Here is a 22,869-nt window from a genome sequence, read left to right as displayed (position 1 = left end):
TAATGTTGCCAGCACCATAATGAGGCTGCGATGAACGCATGCAAGGAATGCTCCCCAGGGAGTGGAAATTGTTCACCTTTCGTGCGGGAATAAAATGAATCCAATGACCGGGATAATGATAATTATGCTGTAAAGCGCTTTGAGCCGTTCTGGGAGAAGCACTATATATAAACAATTTGCTATTATTATTAACACCGTTGTTTTTAAGTGTATGTGGCAAATCAAACACGTTATAATTATGTAAATGAAGATGAATATGGGCCTACACTGCAAAGCTCCGGTGTTGAATTACCGCCAGCCCGGAATGTATATAATATATCCACACCAGAAAAGTGTTACACCACACCAGTTTGGTTTTGGTCTAACACCAGATATGTGTTTATAAAACACCAATTAGTATTAAAACAGAATCGGTTAGATTCCAAACTGGGGCTGTTTCCAGTCTTCTCTGATGTGGACATACGGTATATACATTCCTGACTGGTGGTAAATCAACACCGGAGTTTTTGCAGTGTAGTGCCTTTTGGAAGAGATGTTTTCAAATCTTTTTGGGAGGATATTCCCTTCATGTTTCAATGTATACATGTATATTGTTTTAGATTTATTTAGCACTTTTATACTTAAAGCGGTAGAGATACACTGAAAAAGAAAACATCGGCATTAATATATTTAAGACCAGCTTGGTATATATTTATGACCAAACCAGACTGAGGGGTGTTCATTGGCACCGATGTTGTTTTAAACACCCATTTGGTGTTAGTCCTAAATTAAACTTGTTTCGTGTCAACACTTCTCCGATGTGTTCATAATCGTACAGATACAGGACTGGTGTGAGTAATTTCAGTATTTATGTTTTTTTTTATAACTACGCAAAAAAGCACAGATTTCGTATAATATGATCTAAAAAAAATAATTTATTGTTCACCATCTACACGTTAAAAGAACATGATCTACAAATCTTTGATGTAAATGTATCTCAAACTGTACATTTATTTCAGCAATTCATTGGGAATGGAGCCGGGAATGGAGTAAAAAAAAACGTATTCATGAAGTAAATGTATTTCATATAAGTCTAAATTTAGACTAAAGCCATCAGTGAAATCTACGCAATGAAACATATTATACGGATATCAACATGTAATGAAGAGTATATTATACGTTACAGTGTAAACAACATCTTTACAAATTCAAATTATGCGTGATTTCATCAAGTAGAAATATTTTTACGTAAAATGATGGCATAGGATTATTAACACCGAATTGCACACTGTATACAGATACATATAAGAATTATTGTATGCACGATATATTTGAAAGAGTATATTTTAATCAATGTATGAGTTGTTTTTAAGTACGATGTGAATAAATTTTATTTATTCCTTTGAAGACTTGAAGATGAAATTGTGTTCTGAATTCAAATTCTTACAGCCTGCACTCTGAAAGACAAACAAAATCTACGCCTATCTACAACACTGTAAAAATGAAGTGCTAATTTAACCCTTACAGTGCTTGTATAGTAGCTGCACTACAAGTGCTGATTTTCTAGTTTAAATTTGAACTAGAAAAATCAGCACTCGTAGTGCAGTCACTATACAAGCACTGTAAGGGTTAAATTAGCACTTTATTTTTTACAGTGAAGCAGACAGACGAAAAATCAGACCATTTTGTAGAATCGAATTCAACGATCCGACGATTATACCCCCATACTTTTCAGCCTACATTATTCCATCCACAATTTAGTTTTATTTTTAAATCATCCAAAGGAGGAAAAATACCTGAAAGTACAGTTTAAAAATGTTTACATTAAAAAAATATAATAGCTTCGGCCAAATAGAAAATGCATTAATTACTTTAAGGACAACTCCACCCCAACAAAAAGTTGACTAGAATAAAAATCAAAGAAGCATAACACTGTATAATTCATCAAAATCGGTTGGAAAATAAGGAACTTATGATATTTTCATTTTTTGTTCAATTTCACAAAACAGTTATATTCACATCCTGGTCAGTACGCAAATGTGGAGACTGATGACATCATCCACTCACTATTTCTTTTGTATTTCTTTACATGAAATATGAATTTTTTCTAATTTTCTTCTTCTGCTCATGTGAAACAAACGTTTATTTCTCCCTGAACGCATGGATTTACCCACTGCTTTACCATTCTGTGGTACAAACAAGAGGGTCCATGTTGTCAAATGAGTGAAATTTTAATTATTGTATAATTCAAAAAATAAGAAAAAAATAGTAAGGGACATCATCGATTCTCTCATTTGCATATCACTGAGTTGGGCATATAACTATTTTGTGAAAAATAAGCTAAATTTTGAAATGTCATAACTTTCTTATTTTACATCCGATTTTGATGAAATTTTCAGTGTTATGGCAGTCACTTATGCTTCTTTGATTTTTTATGTTGATTCAAATTAACTTTTTTTCTGGAGTGAACTTGACTTTTAATGAAGGGAAGGGAAAGATGATGGCCACGTAGCAACAATATATATATATATATAATATATACAGTGCGTATCAAAAAAAAGTTTACACTTTGAAAACGCCCTGGGAATTCAAAAATATGCAACATGTGGGTAATTTTTTCACATATAATTATGGGTTTGGGTCTCATCTATCAAATGAAAGTAAAAGTTTTGACAGAATGTTACACTTGAGTGAGCACTGTCCATTTTTGTAAAGCTCGCAGAAATCTGTTTGCGCAGAAATGCTTGTTTTCACGCTGTGTCAAGGGGAAGGGGCGAAATCAAACTTACCCTGCGAAGCATTTCTCATAAATTTCCCTAGCACTTTTAGCCAATTGAAATAAAACAGATACATTCAAGCATTTTGTAACAATTTTGCCGCCCAAATTTGAAATTTTAACACTTAGTAAGCACAACCTCTACCCTTTTTGTGCCAGCTGGATCTGAGGACATACCTGAATCTGAACAAAAGTTTATATCAGCCATCTCCAGCACTTTTCACTAAGTTTTTATCATTTAAAGTGGCTTTACATTTCATTTTTCATTTAATACTTGTTTCTCCACACTTTTCCCAAGCTTGGCAATGATTAACAATATGAAAATCAAGCCTAAGCCATTTCATGTAAATCACAGCTCAGTGTAAAGCAAATATCGTCACGATGGACTCGGTGTGTGGGGGAGTGGGGTGGGGCGCAATGCACTCTTCGAAGTGTTTTGGGCAAGGAAACAAGTTTAAAAAGGTAAAAGATATCTTCAAATCAATTTTAATAGCTAAATTCCACGTGTTCTTCATGATTAAGGTCTCCTTTTATTCGCATAACTATTTCAAAGTTCTGCGCAAATCATTTTTCACCAACTTTCCAAAAGTAAGTGGTGCTCACTCAAGCGGAAATATTTTTCGACAGTTATATCGTCATTTGCTTAAATGGATCTGTACCAATGCTAAAATGTGGAAAAATCATTAGGATATTACAAATATATAATTTTACAGGATTTTTTCTAAGTGTAAACTTTTTTTTGATACGCACTGTATATATATATATATATATATATATATATATATATATATATATTATGGTAACTGCATGGTTAACTACTAACTACAATGGTAGAAATGATCTTTAATCGATGAAAACGAAGGCTTCCTTTGAAAGCTATACCAATGCATAAGAAAACTACAATTAGAGTAACTTTAATGAAATGGGGCCTTGAATTCTAGTAAATTGAATCTTCATATTTTTTTCACCAGAACTGTGTAGATACACTATCAAGATTTATTTAGAGATGGATAAAATGAACGGGCAAATATTATAAGTGAGGTTAAAGGTTTCGCAGTGTAATTCAATATGCATCACTATAAAAGATTGTAATATTATTTCAGTAAACAGGTAATACATAAAGGTTAATAATGAAAATAGCATGCATCAACGACATCATGATCGGGTACTATAATGGCATTAATCATATTCCCAGTCTTTCGTTATTCTCCCAAAGCCAGTCGTGGTACTTGTTAAGCATATGATCTTGAGGTTTGACCTAAAAATGCAAACAGAAGCAAAACAAATGAAGTTGAAATTATTTTCACTTTTATTTAAATATGATTTGGAGATTTTTCCATGAATAATATTGAAACTGTGATACATACCATGACGTCATATTAGAAGTTAAAAAAATGAGTATGTTGATTATTTCTCCATTTAACGAGAAATACCAAAACGTTTATTTATGCATATATGCGTGTTTTTTTTCTTCAACTCAAGCTAATTTTGCTAAATTTCTAAATGATGAAAACCAAGAGGGGATTTTTTTAGATATATAATATTAAAAAAAAATAATGAAAGTGAAAGAGGAATTTCATCCGGATATACCAACTAACTCAACTTCTCTTTAAAAGGCATAGTTTTTAAAGGAACATTAAAAGACAGACTGAGAGAACACAACGAGAGCAGTGGCATACCTAGGATTTTCCACAGGGGGAGAGGCGAATTTGTCTGCCCCCAAATTTCAAGTTCAAAGAAGCGGGCAAGGGATCAGTTGTGACTCGTCGGGGGGGGGGGCAGGAATCAGGGATACGTCCCTTGCATGGGTTGTGACTCGTCAGGGGGGCAGTCTGCCCCCTCTGCCCCCCCCCGTAGGTAAGCTAATGGTCGAGAGGGTGTGACAAGATACTATAGATAATTCAAGGTGAGGGGGGACCGAACATTGGAGGAATGGTAGAAAAGGGAAAAAGTCAAGGGAACAGGTGCGGATCCAGGGGGCGGGATGGGTCTCCGCCCCTGACCCAATGATTTTTACTGCATGGAAAAGGGTCTCCATCATTTTTTTTGGGGGGGGAGTAGTGTTCCCACTTTGGTAGATCCTCGATCGCCCGAGTTGCGGCGAGATTTTTTAATAGTGACAAAAAATGTTGATAGAATTATTTTTTTTAATAGAAATTCTTACCTCTTTCCATTCATTGACGCAGAAGATTCTGTAGGAATCGTTGCCATATTTCCCAATGCCGTGTAACTCAATGGGATACGTCCAACTTTTAGTTAAATATTCATCTACATGAAAGAAGAATCATTTAAAAACTTTATTTCACTGTACAATAGATGGATTAAACATGAAGCAAAATCAAATCATGTCAAATGAAGTTATGAAGTTTCATATTTTCCTATTATTACCATGAAAACAAAAGTTTTAGTATATTGAAGGTTCATCTTTTATTAAGATATATTGTAAAAAAAACGATCGTAAATGAAGCATCCGCCAGTAGACCTATGTAAAATATTCATACAGATCGTACAGATATAGAAATTAATGATAAAACGGCATGTTAACCGAACCCTTATTTCATTCATTTGTACAACTATTATACACTTCTCGTTATTTCAGAATTTAAAATAAGTGTAATCTATTAATCTATAAAAAGCCCACTCACCCCCCCCCCCGTTCACCCCTATCTCCCCTTTTTGCTGTATGTAAGATCATTTATTTCTCAAACTAAAATCAATTAAAAAAAAAACAAATAGTTATGAACAGTAATCTATAGCAAAGTTGAGAACAGTATCAAACCCGATATAACGTTATTACTATATATTCGTTGCTCTTAATAATTACCAGAGAATCGAATGAGCATCTTGGCACGTTTTTCATGAAGGCCCAGTGGTTGAATCAGATCAGCGATCAGCTGCCAGTCAGCTGATCGAGTCTTCTCCGCTGTGTCCCATTTTTCAAAGAACCGCCAGAGAACGGGGATGGCTTTCGATCCTTCAAGTAAAAAAAATCAAAACTGAATAGAATTTTCCTTTTCATTACTCCCGCCCGCATCAATCACAATGAAAGAAAATATATTTTTTTTAAAGTTGGGAGGCGGTGATTACACGATATGATAACAGATTGCTTCCTCTTCTGGTTGAAAATCAGAGTTTGTGTTTTGGCCTTTATCAAAGTGTTGATTAGTGGATTTTATCAGCCAACCGCTGCAGTGAAAACCATGCTCAGTAGGCTATTTCTGAAAGCAAGGGGCGGTACAAAAATAAAATTCTTGAAAAAAAATGAGAAAGATCACAGTGCATGGGATTCTCTCTCCCCCCCCTGATGTGCCACCCCTGTGTGAAAGTAACATTACACGAGACGGATTCAAATATTATGCGATCGAGTTCAATTACTTTATTATGTCGACAAAGAGAGAAAATATCTTCCAAATTGACTCTTGTCGACACGACGAGAGAAAATATCTTGCCAAATTGAATCTTTAAAAAAAGTATGTCGAAATGGAAGCCGTGGAATCATGAATAAGTTTAAAGTCATCAATTAAGACAGTGCCATCGACTTGATGACTTGGCGATATACTTTATCTTGCCATGTCGACATAATAACCTTATTATGTCGACATGGCGAGATACGTTATCTCACCATGTCGACTTATGAAAAGTTATATGACAACATGGCGAAATATTTTATTTTGATAAGTTGACTTATATAAAGTTATATGTCAACTTGGCGAGATATTTGGCCTCTCGCCGGGCCTCGGGCACTTCATATCTCGCCATGTCGACATATAACTTTTTATAAGTCGACCTGGCTAGATAACGTATCTCGCCATGTCGACATAATAAGATTAATATGTCGACATGGCAAGATAAAGTATCTCGCCAAGTTGTCAAGTCGATGGCACTTTAAAGGCTCCGTACTAAAGTTTTAATTTTCAAAAACACCAGGGAGAATCCTCACCCTTGGTTCTGTTGAGGAAGATGGTAGCAACGAGATGTTTCCATGGATCGTGGAACAGGCTTTCTTGCACCAGGTTGTACGGTGATCGAGGCGGGGTCCACTGCGTGGGTGAGGTGGTAGATGAATTACTCGAATTCGGTAACGGTCGTAAGACACTGCTCCTACTAAAGTAAGGGCTCTTCCTTGTCACCGTTTCCGCAGTCGCTGTCGCCATGAGAGCCCGAACGTGACGAGCGGACCCGGTGAACACGATGAGAGGCGTTCCCAGTCCTTTGGGCTGGAAAATATATGATAAAAAAACAAATCATTCAATAGAATGTCAAAGATAGGCTGTTTTTAAGAAGTATATCGTCTAGGGTTTCCGTCTTCAAAATTATTCAACAAGAACGTCTTTATCTCCCTTCTATGTGTGTATTTCTTAAAGAACAGTTAAGAGATACATCGTTTCTTAAAGGTCAAGTTATACCCCGGGAAAATTGTTGATTTGAATAAATAAAGAAAAATGAAACAAGCATTATGCTGAAATTTTCATCAAAATCGGATGTAAAATAAGAAAGTTAAGACATTTTAAAGTTTTTCTTATTTTTCAAAAAACAGTGATGTGCCAAACTCAATGACATGCAAACAGTCGATGATGATGCGAAACTTTAAAAGGTCATAACTTTCTTATTTTATATCCGATTTCGATGAAATTTTCAGTGTTATGCTTGTTATATTTTTTTCTTTTTATTCGAATCAAATTTTTGTTGTGGTGGAATTGTCCTTTAAACATAGATATAAGTCATATCTTGCCAAATCTCCATCAACTTCTAAATAAATTGGAGCCTATGTTTTGCTGTAATTGTTTAATTGCCGCCTCGATCATGTCGATAAGTCTTTGGCCTTTGCCAGTCCCCTAATTTATTGCATATTGGTTTTACCCTTTCTTTTTGTCATTATATTGACTTTTAATATATTGATCGTTTTCTTTTTATTATTCGTATTGCATTCATGTTTTGTTGTTATTTTTAATGGATGAATGAAGTGAATATGATCAAAGTTTGTTGAAATTTGAAAGTATGTAGTTTTATCATGAAGATAGGTCGAATCGTTTGCTTCGTATTGAGTTGACACCGTTATGAGTTCTGTGAAGTATAAAGCACAATTCAATCCCTATGCTATTAAATTTCTTGCTAATGAAATCTTAACTTATACTCGTCTTTTAAAAGCCTTAAAAATTGTTAAAGGAGCACTGAACGATTTGGTTGGTGTATGCCGCCATGTGACAAGTCGTTATCTCTTATCAAGAGTATAAGAATTCGATTTCTAGATATGATTTTTTATTATTTATATCAAGTTATTAAGAAATATGATTCAATGATAAAACGGCAAACGTTGAAGTGTGACAAATCTCTATGTCGAGCATACAAGCACGCTGATCTGAAATGTTTGATTCATCAGATTTAGCTTAAAGAGGAAGTTCATTCTGAAGAAAAAATTGTTGTGAAAATAGCAGAAAAATAATTTAAAAAATATTGGTGAAGGTTTGAGGAAAATCCGTTGAAGATTAAGAAAGTCACCTGTGATTATGTAATATAAAAAGGCATGAATTTCATTTTTTCGATGGTTCCTGATTACTTATTGTTGTTTTCTATTCATGATCGGATGTGAAATGATTTGTCTATTGATATACATATACAAAAAGTACAGTAAAAACCATTTTCAATTTTCTGAGAAAATGACATTTCATTGATTTTCAATTACCACTCGCTATGTAGGAATGCTGACTTCAGAAATCAAATAATCGAAATTCTAATAACATTATAATTCTTTGATGGATTTTTCGAAAACCTTCTACAATATTTCTTTATTCTTTTTTTCTGCTATTTTTACAATAAACTTTTTGTCAGGGTGAACTTCCCCTTTAAATGTCTTTTCCTTTACTTTTTTTCTTTGACTATTATTAGAACTGTTATTACTCCTGAACTGTACTATAATATATACGGCGATAAATATATAAACTCCTTTACTAGGCAATAAAGAAATAGAATTATGGACATCGAAACTGTCCATCTGTTGATCAATTTCTTTCTTTATTTACTCATATTTTTCTGAACTATGTTCGATGATTATTGGATAAAGGATTGGCTCAAACTGAATCGTCCCAATATTTGCCCCACCCCCCGAAAAATAAACTCACAGAAGCACTTCCTTGTTCATTTTGGGAAATATTAGTTATGTTACTTATAATAAACTGCCAATTAATGTCATTCGAAAGGGGGCGGCAGCAGCTTATTTTGATGGGGGCGGTAAGAAGAAATAAAGATGACGCTATTTTTTAAAATGATTAAGGGTAATAGATAATTCTATGACCCAGCCATTTTTTTCCGCGTTGCAACAGACTCTTCCTTCTTTCAATCTTTTTTCTTCTTTAGATTAGTTTAAAACTTGTCGAGAAACTACCACTAATCGCCCCGTGGCGAACCCCCCTCCCCTCCCCGCATTCGAATGTGATATTTGGATGCCATTTATTGTGACCCAAAGATGGTGAATTCGGACAATCAAAGATAATTTCAATATCGCCAAACCAAAGCTATTCTTTCGATTTTTTTTACTATAATCACCATGATGACGATATACATACTATTGCTGTAGTTGTGGATAATGTTGATAGTGATGATTATCATCGTCATAATTTTCTTTACTAGTATGTATTTGATGTCTAAAAACTAACCATAAATCGTGTATATGCTCCTTCCACTGAGCTGCTTTTTTATCGTGAGATGTTTCATTGACCATTTCATTGTAATCATTGTGAACAATGCGTTCTATTTAAGTATACTGCAAATACTAAATTCTCTTACCTTTATTTACCTTTGAATTAATGATTGATCTTAAATTTTAATGCAGTTATTTTAGTATGAGTTTGTAAATTATTTTGAATCATCGGTTCATTTACTTCTTATTCATCATATAGTATTACTCAACGATTTATTTCTCTGTTTTTCTTTTTTATTTGAATTATCTGTTGAGAAATGTAGTTTTTCTCAACCATTACATAAATTTGTCTAAGCTTGCCCCCCCCCCCTAAAAAATAACATTAGCTGACATTATAGGGACCGTAAATCTAATTTTAAATGATTTAGGCAACAATTGCACAATTTGTATTACGCAATGTGTATTATGTCCATGCTTAATCCCAGGCAAGCCCTAAAAAAAACAATAAATTTGCAATATTACTGCATTAAATTTACTTTGTAACCTTTGTACCAGTCTCCTGACTGTTTTAACAAGGTTTTTGCAAAAAAAATGAAATGAATCTGAAAATGGCTTTTATACTGCAAAATCTATAAACTCACATTTTAGAGGAAAGAGCATACCGGCTTATCGTTTACTCCATTCTGACATTGAAGTGTTGGATGTGAATTCAGCAAACTTAACATACAGTGACAATAAATCCAACCTTTAATTACCAAAGTGAGGGGAAATATATCCTCACAAAGTTTCACAATATACATTTAAGAAAACTCAATTTTCAATAAGAAAATCCTGTTAGTTATTTTAAAGAAGAAAAAAACCCTTATCAAATTGCGATGTTCACTTGTAAACAATTCATCCGATTTTTTTGGTACTGACCTAGAGATGTGGAAAGGAGTGAAGGGTGTGATAACTTCAGTGTATGTCAAAGTGTTTATATTTCTCAACACCATGTCAAGGTTTAAACATAAACAGGACAGACCAGTGATTCTCAGTTCAGTGTTGACAGCTGGTGTCTGGACAGCACCAAACCTGAAAAGAGGCTGGTGCTAAATAAACTGGATAATCTCAAGTCCAGTGCTGATAGCTGGTGTTGGGCTAATATTTGCATCAGTCTGAGCACCAAACTTTAAATGAGACCAGTGTTGGCCACTAAAATCATGCCACTGACCAAAACTAACCCACATTCGGTGTCAGAGTATGTCGGGCAGCCAGATTCAAGCCCAAAACACCAATGCCAACAGCAAACCCGGGTTTACCAATCTGCAGCAAAGTCTATCTTTACACACCAATATGGTACCTGACGTCCCTATTAATGCTTTTACATTTTCAAAAGGTATTTGATAGATACACTAATTATAATCATGTTGATTTGTGTATCTAATATTATCTAATAACCTCAGACTTCTCAGTTATTTCAATAATTGATATTTTCCAACATTTTTTTTTCGATATATTTCATTGCATCATTGTCCAGTAATAATCACACTTTGAATAAGAATGATAATATTAATAAATCTTATATATCATCACTTAATAAATAAATTAATTAAATAATAAATCATATCACCCAGGAATAACAAGATTTTGAATGTTTGACATTAGAATACAAGAGTAAAATTGCAGATGCTGTTTCAAACGAAAAATCACTCCAAAGAATATACAACAAACAGTGGATTAGAAGTACAAAAACTTTCAGACAGTTTAATTGAATAAAACAAATCAATCTAAGGATTGCAATGGCACACAGGCAAAAGTTACAGATCTTTCATCAAATTTCACAACGTTCTCAATCACAATCAGAAAGGAATGGTGATATTCAAAGTTCATTACGCATATAGTTAGCTAGTTGAAATAAAATACAAAATCTACCGGTATACATGAAACTACAACTAAATAAATCTGTTTCTCAATACTCCAAAGAAAGAAACAAATCGATAAAAGGTAGACGTTGTCCAGTATTTACAGATATCTTTACAAGTAGATGTATTAAAGAAGTGAAAAATATATTTCTTTTCATAAAAATCCAGTTCAGATATTACAACATGTACACCTCTTTTATGTAATACCCAGTTATAATTCAAAGGTAAATATCTATACATTTCGAACCAATGACTGTCCGCTCGCATATGGCCCATACATTCACCATCTTTTTTTCCTTTTTCTTTTTTACAACACCCTTCACTCCTTTAACATAATCTAAATAAGAAAAAAAATACTTAGACTACCATGTAAAGCCTACCAATAAGCCCATTTAATATTCACAAAATAATAAAAACTTGTATCAAGTTGCTATTGATGAGGTATACAAGGAATGAAATTCCATGTCATAAGAAGCTTGAGCATCTGATTAATACAAAAGAAATACAAATGCTTCAGTTTTGGAGAGAAAAACAAAATCACACTAAGTGGCATATTTGGGAGGATGAGATGGGAGGGGGGGGCAAAGAGGGTTTTAACAGATGGAAAACTTGAGCATGAATTTAATATGATGAACGGTAATGAAGAAACCATGAGCATCTAGAATACTTTTTTGGTGACATCATTTCCCTTTTGTCGACACACAAACTTTATCTAAAATAAAAAATGCATTCTCCCATTTATCAACTTCATCACGTATGCAGTGCAGGGAAAAATAGATAGGGGATGGTTTTGCCCTGGAAATGCCAAACGGGGCAATAAAATGAATTTTATTTTGCACATTCCACATCTGAGTGACCTCACAGTGCAAAACGTGGGTGCAGGAGGACAAAATAATAATAACAATAATTTCTTTCATTATTCAATCATACGATGTGAGCCTATGTAAATAGTTATATGCAAGCTTTGCGTTGATGCGGCCGAAAGCTTATTTGCCGAGTTCGTACGGGAGTCACTTCAACTTCAAAGTTGGAAATCTCAAAATGATTTCATTTTGAACCGACAAGACAGCCAAACTTGGAACAATTCCTTCAAACATACGTACAGGGGGGGCTCACTCAATTATATTGCTACACATGTCACGTCGTTCCCATTTTTTAAGCGCTATATAAAAATGGATTATTATAATTATTAATACTGACAGAGTGTTTTTAGGGTCAGGCAAGGGTGTATACACCTATATAGTTCAGTGACCAATTTTCTCCCTCCATGGGGATACAGGTCTAAAAAAACAAACAAACAAACATCCCTTTGAAGCCAGTACGAATCAAGTATAATACACTTTCATGTACCATCATTCTAAATGTATTGACTCAATCAACATACCCATCTAAGTGTGATCTTGCAAAGGAAGATAAAAACTTTGTCGAACTCACGCACGCTCTGTGATAATGGATGTGAAACCGATGTACCGAGCATTTGTCAAGTGGATGACAAAGTACGTAGCCCATTTATCAAGCATACTCCAATAGCAAATCAATTAATATAAACAACAACACTTAAGAGGCTGCCAGACAGCCTTACCTGGATGTTATAGCCAGCGTAAGCTGACATACGTAAGGCAAGTCATTTGTTTAATCCCATTTCGTGATCTAAAAATGGCCCTTTGTTAACAACACTTGTATTGCTTTACGTGATCCCCAGAAAAGCCATCACTTGATTTGCCAATTTTTTTTATTTATTTATTTTTATTCATTTTTTACTTATTTATTTATTTATTTTTTTTTTTTTTGGGGGGGGGGGTCAAGTGTCAACCCATTATACTTTTTGAGCTTCCATATAAACTTCACAAATTAAGTCAAAGGTTGGGCTGTCTTTTGAGAATGGGCCAATAAAAATCATATCAATGGAAAGTCATACAAATTCTTAAAAGAGAAATGATTCAATGTTAAAAACCAAACCATGTTGAAGACTACAAAAAAAAAGTAAGGTGTTGCGAAGAATGTTGCATGATGGGATGAAGTATCCACCAAATCTCCTTTGAATATTGTCTCCATCTAATAAATATATTACACTTCCATCATGCTAATTAGAATAAAAGCTCAATTACATATTATTCCAAATTCCATTAATCCTGAAAACCTTGTATACTTTTAACATACCCCTTCTCTAATTATATCTAAATATCCATACTTTATAAGCTGTTTGTTCCAAACCCAACTACATGTCTCACTATCGACAAACAGTCCCAATACCTTAACTCTACTCCTTACCCTTTTGCTATGCTGTAACGAACCATTTTATTATCTTACACTTTGTATGAGAAGTAGAGGTAAAAGAAATGTACCTCGGGCAAGATTTAGTTTACAATTTGTGAAATAATATACAATTCACGATGCAGCAATGATCATATCTTCCTCATTTCTCTTTCAGCTGTACACAGGGGCCGTATTCTGAAGTCAGGTTTAACTTAGACCATGGTCTAACTCTGTGCTAGAATTATGGGAAGCCATAAGTGTCAAAATTTTTATCAAGTTATATGTTTCATATGTTCACTGTGCTCTTTCCTGATTCACTGACGGTGAAGATGATCATATACTTATACTTACTAGACAATTATGAATGATTTGAGAGCCAAATGAGCCGAAATATGATATCTCTATCTTTAGTGATTTATGGAACAATTGGCTATCCATACTTAAACCACAACTTTAAACCTGAGTTTGAGTTAAACCCGACTTCAGAATACGGGCCAGGATGTTCGGACTATTTCTCTTGCTTCTTGTTCTGTCTTTTGTCTCGCTTACACTGCAAAACTGGCTTAATTGGCACTGGCCTTATATCTACAGTGGTGCTTAAATGTTAAGAGTGAACCCCACAAGAAAATGCTCTCCTTCATGCCGAGTGTTGAACGCAGACATCAATCTACACTGTCCGGTCAGCCCAGAGAAACAAACTTGACTGAATGCAATATTTTGATCACCCGACTTCAAAATTACATACATCTAAAAGATGGCAGAATTTGAACGCTTTTAAATATGTTCGTTTTCTGGTGGGGTTAACTAACTTTTTAGACCACTGTTTACTGGAAGACACCAGGGAATCGTTGAAACATCCAGTTTTGTATCAAACCGATCCATGTTAACAATGACTGGTGACATTACTTAAATGCCTTTCTGATGTTAAACCAAAGCCAAAATGGTGCTGTTTCAACAACTTACTTGGGTTGAACAATATAACAACGATATGACACTGAAACTTCAATAAGAATCATTAATGTTGGGTAAACTATATATAAAACTTCTCATGATACTGCAAAAAATGGAAAATTGAATTCAGTGTATGTTTTATAAATGAATTGAAATGCTATAAGCCATCGAGAAGAGATCCAAGCCAATACTGTTGATACCCTCACCTAACTCAACAGTGTACAAGTAATAGTGTCCACCATCACCATTTTTTTGCAAAAATACATGTTAGCTTGGTGCCTCCGATTTTCAAAGAAATTGTCATAGCATTTGATATGAACGTTCCAACATACAGAATCCTTGATCAATTTCAGTGGCATGAAAACTAAACTTAGAATTCCAGTTTCTTTTCTATAGAAATTACATCAAAATCAGGGTGCTACACAAGCACTTGCCCGATTGCCCGGGGCAAGTAAAAGTTAGAGTCGGGCAAATGTTTTGAAGTAAAGACCAAAACTACTTGCCCGAATTGGGCAAGCAAAATTCTCACAGTAGAATTACCAAAATTGGGGTCGATGGTATGATATTGACCCTAATTTTGATCATGGCAGGCAAGAAATCACTTTGGAAAAAGAAATGCAATAACAAGGTAGATCAGTTCACGTCAAAAGAGAGAAAAAAGGTCAATGGTTTATAAAACCACAAAACTTTCTTATGAAGAGGTAAAACTTTTTTTTCAAGGATTTTTTCTAGCAAGTGCAATAGATTCATGGGCAAGTATATTCCAACCATTTAAAAATTTACTTGCCCGACTGGGCAAGTGCTTTTTAAAAAATTATGTAGCACCCTGAAAATCAACACCAAATTTGAATGACATCATTGGATGTGACTTGATGCCGCTTTGGACTTTACTCTGACCACAAAGCTTCCAAGCAAAGCAGAATTCGGATTTCAGTATTCTTAGCAATATGTCTAACTTTAAATAATTTTTCATCTTGCAAATTTCATATTAATGACAAATGCAATTTATTCAAAAATCGTGTCATACTCGGATTGTGCAGTGTGCGGCGAGCTTAAGTCAGCTGAAAAAGTGGTAAATTGGTATGTCAGTACATGAGCCGCGAGTATTAAAGTTGTGATGGCGTTAAAAATGTGCAGGGAAAAGTTATGAAATTATAAACTTTGCAGTTAGCATTGTGTTTTATAATGTGCATATCATCATGACAAAAATATCTTATCAAAATTATTAAAGACTAAGACAAGAGCAAAAAGAAAGTAGTCATGATTGAGGACATAAAAACAATATTGCAAAGTAAAAGATCAAAGATTGTAAAGTTTAAAGTGATTAATCCCTCCTAAATGAAAATATAACGCCTTGATTGTTATCAAATAATAAACTTGGAAAATATCAATCATACATTTAATCTAAATTTACGGTCAGATTTTTTTCAGAACAGCAACCATTATTGTTTAAAAAGGTATTATTTAAAATATCGAAGCAATTAAATGATGAAAATGACATAAGAAGATGGGTAATTTGCACTTCGTGAAGTCTAATAAATAACACAAATAGTCACCAATTCCATGCTTACAGTGAAATCACAAGCGACAACGTTGATTTCATTAAGGTATATATTTCATTTTGTTACTTTGACAAGGACATTTTTAAAATGTACATTACCTGGTAATAATGGTTTCAAAAAGGACATTCAATTACTTCGGAAAGTGCAAAATATCCACCTTCTATTTTCAATCAGAAAGACTATTTCTCGAACCTCTTGGACTCTTTTTAGGTGTTATCTGTGGACTCTCCTCCATCTTCTCTTCCTCTGGTTCGCTTCCTTCGTCAAAGGAATCTTCCTCTTCTTCCTCCTCACTGTCCAAATCACTATCGTCTGTGCCTTTCTGCTGGAAGTTGATCTTTACAAGAAGTCTCTGGAATTTTTGCTGCTTGCTCGCTTTCACACTCGCCTTTTCCGGAGGCGGTTTTCTCACAAGCCGCGGCTCCTTTCCTTTCTGTTTTTGGAGCGTGGCGCTTTTTGACGGGCTCCGCTTCTTCCTTTCCTTCACAGCTTTCACCTTGTCTACCTTCGCCTTTTTGGTACTTTCCTTGCTATCCGCCGATTTCCGTCGCTTGGTTGGCGTCTTTGTCGGCGAACGCTTTGCTGGTGTTGTTTGTTGTTTAGATGGTGCCCTCGTTGCGGCTGGAGTTACAGCACTGGGCACGAGATTCTTGGGTTTGAAAATAAAGTCTGCGCTTGTATATTGTGAATGTGTTTTTTCAAGGTGGTTGGTAACCTCATTCATCGATCGACATCGCTTTCCCTCGGGGCTGAAAAAACAATTCCACAAAATAACACAGAATCAATACACCATCAGATAGAAGGAACAGAAGGAATGTGCTTCTCATATAAACATGACCTGTTATATCGGTTCTTTGCCATTTAAATGATTCATCGGTTAAGCACCCTTTTCCTGTTATGACATGTTGCCAAGAATGGTGCAATACCTCTGGAAATGGAAAACACAGGTACATCAACAAATTCAAATATGAATAATGCGATTGTTCAGAATAATGATATTACAAATCACATTTAAAACAAAACAATTTTTTCCTGTAATTAGAATATCAAAGGAGTATAACAAATTTATGTAAATTTCAAAGCTTCCAGATAATAGAGGTCAATTATGAAGTACCGTCAAGTACATCATTGTTTCATTCCTGCTGTAGGTGAAAAAAAGTTGGATATCAGCCAAATCTTGTATTAGTATTAAAGACTCATGTAGGCCTATCGTTACATGAAATTATAAAATCAGGGAGGATCTGGATCAGTTGGTTTGACATGGACTTGAAATGAAATCAGTTGATTTGACATCACCTGATTTGACATGGACCAAACTGCTATCATTTTTTAAATGAAAATGTAAAGTTTTGAGGAATCACAGCCAAGGAAATTACCCAGGGTGAAGGGAAACTCTTCCCCTCTTGCATCGTAAGTTCAAGTTGTCCCTAATCATCCTTAACACTAAATAGCCCTGATAATTTGATACTGCATAGCGGGGGGGGGGGGGGGGGGGGGGGGGACTCAGATCTTGGCCTTGATCGTGCAACATAATCTCCATAATTAGATAGTCAATTAGGCTATAGGCTATACAAAAATATATCAGATTTTAAGTTAATCTTTGAATAAAGCTCCATAATTCTTTGTTTTCAACTTTTCTTTTTTAATAATTTTCAATGAAACTCATCAGTAACACTATCTCAATAGAAAGTAACATGAAATTGATTGCTTTTAATCAGTAAAAGTGCAGGTTCAGTGCATGTTTTTGATAACGAAAAACCTGGGAGCTCCCCCCCCCAACCCTGCCTAGTACTGGGTAAGAAGAATGTGCTCAACATGTTTTATGAAACACCTAAATATGTCAAATTGCCCTTCAAGTTTTCCCACTTACCTGGTGAGGTATACATCAAACTTTCCTGCAGATGCCCCGGACATTCTTTCCGTGATCTTCCGCGTCCAACCCGGGGGCAGGCCAAACGTGGTGAGATCGGGCGCCGTTTCTTCCTCGACGTCAGGTTTTTCCTCTCTAGCTGGTGTAGATACAGGCTCATCCTCTGCAAGTGACACTTTTCTCTTCTTCAGAGGCGTCGATACCTGTCTCTTGTACTCTGGCTTCTCCTTCTTGGCTTTAGGTTGCTCTTCTTCCGGTGATTTTCCCTCATCGATGACGAGCTCGTCTGCCTCTTCATCGTCGTCGTTGTGGTCATCGTTTCCATTTTTATCCTCAAGCTTGGGCTCTGTTTTCTCCTTGAAACTGGAAGACGTCAGCGGACTAATCTTGCACAATCCAAGAACCTCATCACTTGATTCTGAAGATCCAGATCTATTAGAATTTTTAGAAATATAAGAAATAAAAAAGCAATACTACGAAATAAATAATATGCAACATGAATAGGTATCAACTTAGCATGGATATTCCACAAACAGCCACATATTTACATTGATATCTAACTTCAAAACCAAACTGACCGTTGACAGCGTCGCATTGCAATGCCATATTCATAACACATAATAGTAAAATAACGGTAGTAAATTAATTTTTAGATGGTTGTATATTAACCATGGAAACCTGGGTAGTGCGACAGTACATGCACACTGACAATATTAGTTTCTTGTGTCATAAAAATAGTTTAATTAAAAGAAATATCTAAAACAAACAGTTCCCAGTGCTTGGTTTTCATACAATGAAGTTTATTAATTAAACTAATAAGTTTTCAAGAATTATCCACAATATATTATTAGTCTTTGAAATTGAATGCTCTGTATTAAAACCAGACTGACATGCAGTGTCATCCTTGGTAACTAAAACTTTGCTATGCACCACTGACCCACTCTAGATCTGAGCCCCGTCCTACAAAAGAGTTACAAATGATTGATCGAATCAATCTCAACTATGGAAAGCCAGCAACGTCAACATCTAAAATTACATTCTTGTTCAAAATATTTTCTAGACACGATGAATACGTTCACTGTTTTCTTGACATTTCTGTATGCTTCTCTTTGTTTTCAAAAGATATAGACTTATTGAGCGAATATCCTAAAGAAAAATTATGATATTGATGGATTTCTAGATACTTGAGATTAATATTGATTGGATAAATCGCAACTCTTTGTAAGATGGGGCCCTGGGCCTCACTAACAAACATGTTTGTGATCAATTTCAAAATTAAACATCAATGACAACTGATCACCAGTAAGCCCTTGGAACAAAGTTATGCAATGATTTGTTTGGACGATGCAAGTATACAATTAAATGTTATACTCTTGTGCAGTGGAGACCTGTCTTGCTACATTGAGGCTGCAAGCCGGTGATGAATGTTTGCTTAGTGCACGATCATCCATCATCCATAATCTAAACATTAAAAAAATCAAGATTGTCCCAGTACTGAAAAAAATATATTAGCCATCAAGAGTAGGATTCAAATCCATGCCAGTAAAGCCTACGGCTCTGACCCGATGCTTTGGTCAAGACCACAAGCAATGAAAAGATTTGTGTGCCCTAAGGCCTTATATCTCTGCTCTATATAAATTCCATAGGCCTACATTATATGGTTTGGTTCCTACACAGCTCTTTGTGCATCAATTTTAATTGCAAAATACACATTCTATTTATGAGACAGTGACTGCAGTGGGATGAATGATTCCTATTGAAAATTTCCAGTGACTTAGAAAAGAGGGCAAAAATGTCAATGGCTGAATTGCATGGTGAGACTATTGAAATAATGCATGATTTTGAGTTTCTTGGTGAGTGATCAGTCTGTTGATTGCAGAATTGCTTTCCTGACAAAAGCCAAGATGTCGACATAACCACTCTCCAAATTTCACACATTGAAGTGGTCTGGTATGGTGTTTTGGTTTTGTGAAAGAAAGTAAGATTTTGATGAAATTATATTGTAAAAACATTGGGAATGGTCATGTTGTTTGTTAAACAATTAGTTGGTAGTACCATTGCCCAGCACAAAATTGATTTACCAGCATAGGCGGCGGAAGCGGGGGGGGGACGTGTCCCCCCCTAAATTTGAGGAGGGGGGGACGGTCCCCCCTAAATTTGTTGTTGATGACCTTTTTTTTTTTTTTTTTGCTTGTCAATTTATTTTCCTACGTCCCCCTAAAATTTTTGGGTTGATGAGACCTTTTTTTTTGCTTGTCAAAAAATTTTTGGTTGTCCCCTCCTAAAATTTTTGGCTTCCGCCGCCAATGTTTACCAGGCGATATTTCCATGAGACAAAACCCTTCACAAAGACTGTTTGACTGAGAATAGATGTCTGACTAGATCTATGTCTGCTGCAAAGTGACTTGCAGGGCTCACAGCTTACTGATGCCATAGGCATACTGTAGGTTCGGCCAGAATTATTGCAGTAGGGCTGGCTGGAATTCCCCTTTATCAACCACCTAATATTCTAAGCATCATATCTGCAAATATTTTTCTGGTTTTACATGAACCTAGTTTTCATCTTATTTGGGGAGAAAATCGAGATCAGAATCATGTTTAGATCGACGACTCAGATTCTATGCATGTACATGTATATCAGCAACCAACAAATGCGATGACTTCCACCCTTCTTTTAGGATGTCCAATTCTTGTCGCGCTGATAAAATATTTTGACAAGCTTTCAAATTAGTTCTATGATGTCATCGTGGCTCTGCACCGTGCTAAGTGATTGTCTCACTATTTCCACAGCGTGTTCGGCACACGATTCAACGATGGATATTTATTCTGAAGCCGTTTCCTATCCTTAATATGAACGACTGTTTTGCAGCGGGGTTCATGTGTGTGGTATATGCAAGTTTGAAAAATTCTACAAAATTTTAATCTATTTCGCTCATTACTATGGACACTGCACCTACTCTCCTGTGCTGTGCATTGTGTTTGTAATACCAATAATCTTAATGCTCGCAAGGTGGTCGGTTTCAAAAGAGGTGGTCGATATGTCGTGAACTCACTATACATGTATGTATGGTAGTGGATCGTATTACTGAATACTTTTCATGAATTCAATCATATCAAACACATTATTATCATAAAATTTACCAAACTTTCACCACAAATACACAAATACCTACAAAATATAAATATATAAAAAAATTGCAAATTCATTTTTCTTTTTTATGTTAGCTTCCAATCGGACCCCTCTTCGCACATGAAATATTTTGGTCACTTGAAAAAGGCATTGTATTACCGAATGTGTGTTTTCTATGGGAATGAAAAATTGAAGAAAAAAAATCACTGATGAGCTATTTTGACAATATTTTATTATTTTTAGAATGTTAAGACTTTGAAAATATGTTCTTTACAACCATTTTTCATCATCTTTATATTCAAGTTCCCGTTGGATGCGTATGTTTGATAATACAAGGCCGGTCTGTAATACAATCACTCACTATACTTTGATAGTTATGTGGAAGTTGTGTACCTTTGTGCAAATAAAAGAGTACACGATCCATGTAGGCCTACAAAGAAACTGGAGCTGGCCACTATCATCTGATATTTATTTCCTTTTTTATTCTCTCCTGTTTTCTTCTTTTCTACAGTATTATTTCAAGTTTCATTTCTTCTTCCTTTTGTTTTTTTTCTCTTTTTGAGTTTTTCTTTTTATTTATATTCTCTATTTTCTGTCTTTAGTACTTTCCAACCTCTTCTTCAAGTTGGTGTTTTCTTTCTTTATTTTTCTTCTCTCTTTTTTTTATCATTCATTCTTCTTCCTTTCTCATGTTTCTCTTTACTTTACTTTATCATGACACTTTTCTCACCGACAGTGTCCTAGTTTTCTTCTGATGAAGTCTATCATAAATTGGGGGAGCAATGGCCAATGGAGCTCCTTAAGGCATGGTCACACCGCCCGAGCGTTGTGGGAACGGTCGTGGAGCGGAGAGAAAAAAAAATCATCACCGCTCGCCACCATTCACCATTTTCGATTTCGATTGTTTTTTATTTTTTCCCCAATTTTGTGAGCGAAATTCGGCCCCCTTATCCCTATCGCTCCAACAATGCTCGGGCGGTGTGACCATGCCTTTAGACTAAGTTGTGGCTTGACTTGAGTTAGACCAACTTTAGTAATTTAATGTCAGTGTCAGATCACATCAATTTCCACTCCAAATCCAGCGCCATCATATAGATTAGTACACATCAATTATATTGAACGTGTGGGACTGTAGCTATCATGTAAATTGGAAAGAGAACACCCAATAAAAAAGTCAACTTTCGAGACTAAAATCAATAAGACATGACAAGGAAAAATAAAATAATGGTAGGCATAAAAGCAACGATACTGATAAAATATATTCAAATGTTTTTAATCATTCGAATTGTTGAATAATCACCCTAAATCTTGCGCTATTTTTGCCGCTTCAGATCCCTCGAGCGCCATTTCGAAGTCTATACGGTGCCCTCTACGTTCTTTGTCAGTTTGTGCAACACTTTTTACTGACTCCCTATTTTGGGGGCACTGATCTCCCAGCTAAGTGGGGACATTTTTCGGGCAGTGTTGGGAATGTTTGGGGTATGTTAGCAAAGGATCATGGAACTTTGAAAATACTCAGAACAGGGATATACTATAGCGAAGAGAACAACCTGTACTGTCCTTCAAAACACGACTGTCATCTCCGCGGGGGGGGGGTGCAATATATTGATTGTAGGCCTACACATGCGTGACCTCCCCCCCAAAAAAAAAATAATAATGACAATAAAATAAATAAATAAAACGTGTACAGGGGGTGTTTTTTCAGTTTTTGACCTATATTTTGGACGCGGGCCTCGCGTGCACTCGTCAAATCAAAACGCCGATTTTTTTTTCTAATTTTTTTTTTTTAAAGAAAAACGGTGGTTTT

General features: G+C 35.3%; 1 protein-coding gene across 1 annotated transcript; it reads right to left on the bottom strand.

Annotated features, from left to right (window-relative positions):
• Positions 1-3,599: 3,599 nt before the first annotated feature.
• Positions 3,600-22,462, bottom strand: LOC121411768 (methyl-CpG-binding domain protein 4-like). The gene is given in 8 exon segments (XM_041604611.1): positions 3,600-4,013; positions 4,920-5,023; positions 5,580-5,729; positions 6,696-6,910; positions 6,912-6,972; positions 16,255-16,811; positions 17,933-18,364; positions 22,363-22,462. Coding segments are annotated over 8 exon segments (1,641 nt in total). The 5' UTR covers positions 22,410-22,462; the 3' UTR covers positions 3,600-3,938.
• Positions 22,463-22,869: the final 407 nt, after the last annotated feature.

Source organism: Lytechinus variegatus, chromosome 3, assembly GCF_018143015.1.
Source record: "Lytechinus variegatus isolate NC3 chromosome 3, Lvar_3.0, whole genome shotgun sequence".
Classification (NCBI taxonomy): Eukaryota; Metazoa; Echinodermata; class Echinoidea; order Temnopleuroida; family Toxopneustidae; genus Lytechinus; species Lytechinus variegatus.
The sequence above is the reverse complement of the archived record's forward strand: the minus strand, read 5'-3'. Positions and strand labels throughout refer to the sequence as shown.